General features: G+C 51.3%; 1 protein-coding gene and 1 long non-coding RNA gene across 2 annotated transcripts in view; one reads left to right on the top strand and one right to left on the bottom strand.

Annotated features, from left to right (window-relative positions):
- Positions 1–2222: 2222 nt before the first annotated feature.
- On the bottom strand, positions 2223–5865 carry LOC107123938. Its single transcript, XR_001482962.1, has 3 exons — positions 5803–5865; positions 4236–4350; positions 2223–2284 (listed from the first exon to the last, which is right to left on the bottom strand). It is a non-coding gene; the product is annotated as an uncharacterized LOC107123938 (long non-coding RNA).
- A 338-nt stretch (positions 5866–6203) lies between these two features.
- The window catches only part of XBP1 (X-box binding protein 1), a 5526-nt gene continuing 2717 nt past the window's right edge, over positions 6204–9012 (top strand). Inside the window, exon 1 of the mRNA XM_015427275.1 lies at positions 6204–6215. Coding sequence (XP_015282761.1) covers positions 6204–6215 — 12 coding nt within the window. The remainder of the gene's footprint in view (positions 6216–9012) is intronic.

The following is a 9012-nucleotide window of genomic DNA, read 5'->3' as shown; positions in this document are numbered from 1 at the left end:
TTTGCCTGTGGCTCTTAGCCTAGGGACTCTTAGACTAGGGGCGCTGTAAGAAGCCCAAAAAGAGCCAGAAAGACAAGGCCCTAGGCTCTTTGTCTTTCCCGTAAAATAATTTGACTTGATAACAAAACCCACATAAATACCAAGGGTTTAAAAGGGGGATTATATTTATTTATTTTAAAAGAATTATGAAGCCAGAATGCCAGCAGGGGGTTGGGGGCTATCCAGTGTTTTGCACGGAGTGTCACATGTATGACTATCTGCCCACTGGGCAGAAGTCTTGGGTGTGTCCTCGGTGCAAGGAGCTCCTGGTTCTCAGGGAACGTGTGTGCTCCCTTGAGGCCAAGGTGGCTGACCTGGAGAAGCAGAGACAGTCAGCTAGGCACACAGAAAAGACTCTCGGGGACTTGTTAGCTTCGTCCCACTCTGGATCTGGCAGCCCCGCTGCTGTCAGGGAGCATGAGGGTCTAGGGGAAACAGGGCACCATGCTGAGGATAAGGGGAATGTGCCCTCAGAAGGGACCTCTTCCCCAGCTGGTGAGCGGCTCTCCTTTTGCACCAAGGAACCATCCCTGAGCAGGGTGGGAGGGGGGCTCTTGGTAGTGGGTGATTCGATCCTTAGGCAGGTAGACAGCTGGGTGGCGAACCCGCGTACTGACCGTATGGTGACTTGCCTGCCTGGTGCGAAGGTAGCGGACATTACGCGTGTTTTAGATAGGCTGGTAGATAGTGCTGGGGAGGAGCCAGTGGTCGTGGTGCATGTCGGCACCAACGATGTGGGGAAATGCAGTCGTGAGGTCCTGGAGGAGAAATTTAGGCTGCTGGGCAGGAAACTTAGGTCCAGGACCTCCAAGGTAGCCTTCTCAGAAGTGTTACCTGTTCCACGCGCAGGGCCGGAGAGACAGGCAGAGATCAGGAGTCTCAATGCGTGGATGAGACGATGGTGTAGGGGGGAAGGGTTCAGGTTTGTTAGGCACTGGGATACTTTTTGGAACAAGAGGGAGCTGTACAGGCGAGACGGTCTCCACTTGTCCCGAGAAGGAACCAGGCTGCTGGCACTTAAAATCAAAAAGGTGGCAGAGCAGCTTTTAAACTGAATATTGGGGGAAAGCCGACAGGAGATGAAAAGTCTCTGGTTCGGGTTGGCTCATCTGAGAGAGGTGAGGGGGTACCGGTTGCTTTTCTACAGGGAGGTGGATTGAAATTGTCCACAGAGGCCATGGCTGGTGACATGGACTGCCGGACAACGACTCGAGATAGCAAGAGGAAGGATGCAGGCTTAACTTGTAAGGGAAATTACAGCTGTTTCTATACAAATGCTAGAAGTGTCCGAGGTAAAATCGGGGAGTTGGAGTGCTTGGTGAGGGAGGGAAAAATAGACATTGTGGGTATTTCTGAAACTTGGTGGGATGAGGAAAATCAGTGGGACACAGTGATTCCCGGTTATATATTATATCGGAAGGATAGGGGGGGAAGGGTTGGAGGTGGGGTAGCTCTGTATGTCAGAGAGGGTATAAAGTCTAGAAAGATTGAGAGGCTAAGTGAATTGGATTCGCTTCTGGAAGTTCTATGGGTTGAAATAGGGGGGGCAAAAGGAAACTTAACACTGGGAGTTTGTTATCGCCCACCGGATCAAAAGATAGAGGAGGATTATAAAATGATGAATGCCTTAAAGATAGCAACTAGACAAAAACACTGTGTAATAATAGCTGATTTTAACTACCCACACATTGATTGGGTCAATATGTGTTCTAGTCGAGAAAAAGAGATTGAGTTTCTAGACACTCTAAATGACTGTGCTATGGAGCAGATGGTCACAGAACCTACCAGGGGAGAGGCGATCCTTGATTTGGTCCTAAGTAACACTCAAGACCTAGTGAGAGATGTAAAAGTGATTGCACTGCTTGGGAACAGTGACCATAATGTTGTTGACTTCAACATTTGTATAAATAGGGAATTGGCCAAAAAGACTCACACAACCACTTTTAACTTTAAAAGGGGTAATTTCTCTGATATGAGGGGACATGTGGGGAGGAAACTGAAAGCAAAAGTAGATATATTGTAACAGAGCCCCTAGTCTAAGAGTCCCTAGGCTAAGAGCCACAGGCAGAGAGCCCTTTAGCTCGCCCGTCGGCTCGTGCCAGAGGCTCATGCCTCTGGCAAGGTGCTTTTTCTTAATTACTGAATACTCAGCTGAAGCAAGTAAAAAACCACTCACCCCTCTAGCGGCTCTGTCTCCTGCTCCTGCTCAGCTGGGTCTCCTCAGTGCTCAGCTGGGTCTTGTCTTCTGGGAGGAAAACAAACATGGCACACTCCATGCAGGTGACTGGAAAGGGATCCAAGATCATTGCAAACCTAGACAGCATAATAAAAAGTAGAGACATCACCCTGCCAACAAAAGTCTGTATGGTCAAAGCAACGGTATTCCCAGTAGTACTGTATGGCTGCGAGAGATGGACCATAAGGAAGGCCATGGGGTTGCGAAGAGTCGGACTCGACTATGCGACTGAACAACAACATCAATTGTTAGTCACTTAGTTCTCTGTTTAGATTTAGAATGGTATATGTATATGGGAGGAATTAGTAGGGGAGGACGGCCATTGTGCCATGCTTGCGGGCATCCCAGCAGCATCCAGATGACCACTGTGAGAAGCATGACGACAGACTAAATGGACTGGTGGTTGTCATCCTACCAGGCTCTTTTATGTTACTGTGTTCTTGTCCCTTACCTAGACAACATACCACATCACTGCCAAGAGCAGCCAGGCTGAGTTGGGTGCTCTGTAGGGTCTGCTTGGCCTGGGTCCCACTGCACTGAAGATTTCTCTGCTTTACAACCTGGGCCTGAGCGGAGTGGCCCCTGTGGTGCTGCCAGCCCTGCAAGGGCTGCTTAGCTCTGCTTGCTCCAGCAGTGTTTGAATATCTCAACCTGCCTCTGATAGCAGCCTACATATCTCTGCCCACTGCCAAGTCCTGCTTGGCCAGCTATAAACATGCCAGGCTCACTGAAGTAATGAGAATGGCAGCACTCTGAAGAGCAGCCTCTGGAAATGGCAGGTTTGTCCTAGGCCTCGTGACAGCCTCAAGACCAAGCAAGGCCAGAGAGGCAAAAGACACTGCAGAGCCGGAGTCCGCTTTGCAAGGTGGGATGCTTCTGTCTCCTGGATAGCACCTGCTGTTTCAGCTTTGACCACCGGAGGGCCTCATAATAAAGCCAGGCTGCCAGACCGGCTGTCGCAGTGTTCAGAGGCATGTTAAAAACTCACTGCAGTCCAACCTAGGCCAACCTTTAAAATCTAATTCACATTGCAATGATCACACTCCCAGGGCCTTTCTTCAGCTCTAAATCGGACAGGCTCGGCTCTCTAAATCTACCCCGGCAGGGATAGGCATGTCTTACAATGCGATTCTAAGAACTTTGTCCTAGAAGTCAGCCCAACTGAGCAGACTTGAGTAGGATTTTGGGTAGACCTCCTCAGGAGTGCACAGCTAGAGACCAGTCTTATAGATGTCAACATTTTCCAGACTGGAAGAGTTTGGCCTTTGGAGCCGGCTCCTGGAACACTCCATGCAGAGTGGCACTTGGAGTACCAGATGCTGAGCATCCTTCTTGCCTCACTTGTGGGCCTCCCAGGGCCCTCCGCCTGCCCAGTACTGGAACCAGAGTGTTGAGCTATATGGTCCTTTGGATCTCATCCTTTTAAGACAATAATTCCAGAGGGGCAGCAATGCTAGTCTGTTGCAGCGAAAATAAAGAGGAATGTTGTGGCGCCAGCAACATTTTATTCCAGCAGAAGCCTTTGTGGGCTAGGGCATGCTTCTTCAGATACAATCAGTGGAAACTCACTCTGCAGACAACGTATTTATGTAACCCCTCTAGGGTTACGGTGCCCATCTCCGTTTCAAAGCCGAAGAGCCAGCGCTGTCCGAAGACATTTCCGTGGTCATGTGGCCCACATGACTAAACACCAAGTTGCACGGAACGCTGTTAGGAAGTATGTAGTATCTATGTAGGAAGTATGAAAAGAAGCAGCAGACTCAAGAGGCCATAAAGTGCAGGAATTCTGCTGTTTGTTTCTTTTCCTTTACCTTTCTTTTTACATAAAACACAAGGTTAGGGTTAAACTCCTGTTTCTCTATCCAGCAAGGCAATTTCTTTGGTGATATGATGACACAAGTGCAAAAGCTTCCCCGAGAGGCTTGGGCCTGGGCCCGCTGCCGGCACCCAACACCCTCACCTGTTCTGTGGCACCAGCTCCAACGCGTAGGGTCTGTTCCCTCCGTCTGAATGCAGAGGCGCAGTCGGCCCTGTAGGATATGACTTCTCAGCAAAGGACAGGCACGTCTGCCCCACTGCCAGGAAAAGGGGAAGGCATAATTGCACGGCTGTTGCTGGGAACACAAGCAACCAGCAAAGCCACACCCACAGCCCTGCGGCTGCGGGGCTGTCAGAGAAGAAGGGACTAACCCAAGGCACGGATTCACCCATGACCCTCCTGAGCAAAAGCAGGGGAGCTGGTCTCCTGCCTGCCTCTCCACCACTATGCCGGCTCCCTGGAACAGTGAACTACGAGCAAAACCACACCTCACAAGGAACTTCCCATGTACTAGACTGGACAGTACTGTCTGGCACACCAGCTGAAAAGGCTGGCTCTTCCAGTGGAAAAAGGGAGCCTGAATGTCCACTTCCACTCAAGCACAGCCATCCCGCCAGGTTAGACTGTGGCACCTGTCTCCTCCAAGGCTGCAGAAGGAGGGCGGGTTTTTCTGTCAGCCTTCAGCTGCCACTGGCAGGATGCAGAACATCTGACTGGCTCACCCTGAATGGCCGGGGAGAGCCTCCCACTAAGTTGTCTTCCACAGTCTCAGGCCCAGGGATGCTGCTGCTGACACTTCCAGTTCACTGCCCAGGCCTGAGGGCCACCGCAGGGCCAGCCTAAAAGGGGTGCTTCTGATTGGTTCCCGCTGGGCATTCTGCAGGGGGGGGGGTGATGGGGACAATACATGCCCCCGCCCTGCAAGGCCCACGTTGACTAGCGAGTGCAGAGGAGCCTCCAGCAACCCCAGCAACAATCACGGGTGTGTGTGCGCGACATCATTGTGTGGCACACATGGGCACAGCCCACCAATGTGGCTGCCACCACCCCGGGGAAGAGAGGCCCAGGGACAGCACGGCTCCCAAAGAGGACTGTGGCATGAGCAGGAGGAGCCCTGGAATCAGCACACTCTGGTGCACCCCACAGACGGGTGCGTGAGAACCAGCCTGTCACTGATTTGCCATCTGCCGCCGGGGGTGGGGGGGACTGCAGATATTGGTGCACCAAGAGAGCAGCCCTAGCAAAGTCTGTTTGCGTCCCCTGTAGCCCACCGGGGAAGGGTGCCTAAGTGGCAGATGGAATCCGTGGCTTCCTGCCACGGGGCGCCAAGGATGGTGGACACAAGACAAAGCGTGCCTGTCCTCCTGGGAATGATCCAACAGGCAGCAAAACATGACACTGAGGCTGGGCTCACCCCCACGGTCCCCCCACCAATGTTCCCTCTAAGCTGTGGAGTCTTGTGAGCAAAGATTCTATTTTGTGAGCTGCTGGCATTAAAGTTGTGAGCAAGCCACTTGTCTACTGCATGCATTAGTTTGCTTTGGAGCCATCTTTCCTGAGCTAAGACAAAAATGTGTGAGCTGGAGGCTAAAAAACTGTGAGCTAGCTCACACTAACTCAGCTTAGAGGGAACACTGCCCCCCACCCCCAAGGCTACCCCCCCAGCCAGTGAAGCAAGTGAGCAATGCAGAGGAGGAACATCACTGACCATTAGCCGACTGGCCACTTCAGCCCTGGCATCACTGTCCACCCTATAGGGGAGTTACAGAAGGCAGGTAGGAGTAACTGGCACAGGAGGTGGGGCTTGGGAGAGGGTGCAGAGTAAGCTTCGTCCACCCAACACCAAGCCGGCCTTGGCTGGGAGGGCCAGATAGAAATCTGACAAATGACAAAACAGACAGGGACATCAGCTGCAAACTACACTGAAGGGCGGCGGCAGCAAAGGAGTAGTAGTGAGATTTGATGCAGGCGGTTGCACACCCTCTGTCCGGCACAGGCCCTGCGCCTTCGCAAGCTGCTCCCAGAAGCCAGAGGAGATGGAGTGAGCCCTCCCTGTGACAGCACACCTCTGAATGGGGTGGGTGTGCCAGACTGACGGCTGCCTGGGCCATGCTGGAACCGGTGAGATGGCAGCCCCTTGGCAGGGTGGCAGGATGCACATGGAGATAGATTCAGGTGGGGTCAGCCGTGTTGGTCAGAAGCAGCAGAACAAAGTCTGAATCCAGTGGGGGCACCTTTAAGACCAACAAAGTTTTACTCAAGGAATAAGCTTCCGTGTGCATGCACACTTCCACAGCATGGTTAAGAGTGATGAACTCTAATCTGGAGAACCAGGTTCGATTCCGCACTCCTCCACATGAAGCTAGCTGGGTGACCCTGGGTCAGTCACAGCTCTTTCAGAGCTGAGCCCCCCCCAAAAAAAAATAATTCTAGCTCACCACCTAGTGGTGCATGATGCTAAGGAGCTAGAATTTAAGGCTGCCAGACAATCTTCAGATCTCCTGACTATATTACACACAGTGCCATACGGCAGCTAGGCCATACTGAACTAGGAATGTCAGCCTTCCTGGTCTCCCTGTTGAATCACTTGAGATCCAGGCAGCAGGGCCTATGGTTCCCCCATCACCACAGAGAGGGCTCCACTTGACAGTGTTGCCAAACAGCCACTTAAAATGGCATTACTACAGACTCTTAAACATGACTGCCTACCTGAGCGGTGAAAAGAGCGTGTCAGGGCCACGGACAAGGCTGTAGCCCAAAAGCAGAGCCTTTATGCTGGACTTAAGTTGTCAGTTAGTATTTCCTGGGGACCATGTGACAACAGGCAACTGCCTCAGGTCACATTTTAGGTATAAAAAGAGCATCCAGCCATTGCTCTCTCTCTTGCTTTTACCTTTCTTAAGCCCACCCTATCTTGCTGGTTCCATTTGTAGTGCTGTTTAGAACTTCCCATGTGTGTTGCTGACCAACTCACAATCCCATATTTTATCCCTTTTTTGCTGCAGTCAACTTGCCTTACCAGACAGATACAGCATCACCCCACCAATGATACTTCCTGCTAATGCACATGTCTCTGTGCTCTTCTATCCTAGATCTGTGCGTATGCTTGATTTTATATTTGTATGGGTGAGAATCCTTTAGTAGAGAGATCACTTCTAGGGACTGTGAAGTCAAAGTCTGGTATACATGGGTTATGGTCCTATAATTAATGCCTATTGCCATTTAATAATTCCCCACATTTATTAATAAGATAAGGCAATATGCTAACAGGCTACTCCCCCAAGGCACATGCCCTACCCATCCAAACAACACTTCCTCATCCCATGTGGCGCAGCACTTCAACTATGCCTGTCGCTGCTGCATAGAATTCCAGTCCTGCAAGACAGCAGGTACCAGGAGTGTTTGGCCTGGAGGCACATAGAGCACAGTGGCTGGCAGTCACCGCACACTCCAGTTGTGCCCCCTTGAGTCAGACTCCCATGCCGCATCACTGGGGTCCATTTGGTGCTGGGATAGGGTGTGGTGTGTACCCAGGCGGGGAGGAAGGGCTGGCTGCTCCTGTAGTTGGCATAACCCTGTAGTTATACCAGGGTTGTGGGCAAGTACCTGCTGGATGGGGGATGTCACATAAGTCTTAAATCATGCTATTCATGTATGTTGTTAGGTAGTTCTTATGACCTCTGTAGAACTCACCAGCTGGTCAGGACGAAAGCACAGGATTTCTTTTATCCTTGACAGTTAATTTTAAAAGCTGTAGAAATAGTAGCTTTATTGCACTTTTAATCTTGCTTGGGAAACTAATGGGCACTGTCAAGATGTATGCTGTAATGCACCTGCTGTTTAGCTAGAAAATCTTTTGGGAACTCACCATATTATCTAGTGGACAATTACATGTTAAAGTTAGGAATGCTTACTTCTGTTTTTAACTGTTACTTTCTCTATGAAACTGTCATATAATGGCTAAATCAAGATTTTTGTGGTGGCTTGTTCAAAGAATACGACGTTACATTTTTTCAGTAATGATTGTATCAATTTGCATTTGTACTTAGCTGCTAAACACTTGTCTAATTAAAAGAGTTCGGTCTTATTTAAACAAAAGTCATTAACTCGCAGAACTCGAGGCTGCTTGAAAGTGCTGCTAGGGGCAACCTTGGCCTTTTGTTGCTTAACCCTCTTTTAAGCTACAAATGACTATGAAAAACCAGTCTTGAGCAAAGACTGGAGTTCTATGGTCCGTACAACCCACACTAAACAGCACTCTGCACCTACTGAAGATGTAACAAGGGCACGCACCAGTGGCCAGATCTTTGCTGCTCAGGAAAGGCTGCAGCCGGCTACCCAGTCAATGCTGGCCACAAAGCACTTTTGGCCACAGCCGCCAGTTGTAGGCCTGGGTGCAAGAGCACAGTCTGTCCCCCACCCCACCCCACCCCTAGCTAGGATCTTGGAGAAGCAGCCTTTATTCGCCATTCAGAGGCAGTGAGCTTCTGCCAAGCATCCATGGGTACATTTGCTCCTGCTGCTTGCTTGCAGGAAGGGATTCCTGTTCCAAACCAGGATATGCAAACAAGTGGCAGCCCATTGCAAAGGGATTGCAGGAGGGTGCTTGCGAGAGAACGGGTTCAGCCGGCTGCCCCTGGAGCAGGGCCAGGCGGCCCGGCAGGGAGCACCCAACCTATCCGGAGCCACAGCAGCTCCCAAGGGAAGGCCGGATCTCAAAGCGCCTCCAACCCCCCAACCCGGCATGGGCTGCGGTGGGGCACCCGCTCTTGAGAATGCTCCTCCTCCACCACCACCACCACCACCACTTGGACGTAGCCTGGGACACCCCTCTGGCGAGCAGGGCTCATCCAGCCCGAGTCTCCTCGGCGCTCTCCACCCGCCACTACCGGGAGGGAGGGAGGGAGGGCCCCCAGTG

Source organism: Gekko japonicus, unplaced genomic scaffold (genome assembly GCF_001447785.1).
Source record: "Gekko japonicus isolate JY-2015 unplaced genomic scaffold, Gekko_japonicus_V1.1 scaffold1498, whole genome shotgun sequence".
Lineage (NCBI taxonomy): Eukaryota > Metazoa > Chordata > Lepidosauria > Squamata > Gekkonidae > Gekko > Gekko japonicus.
The sequence above is the reverse complement of the archived record's forward strand: the minus strand, read 5'-3'. Positions and strand labels throughout refer to the sequence as shown.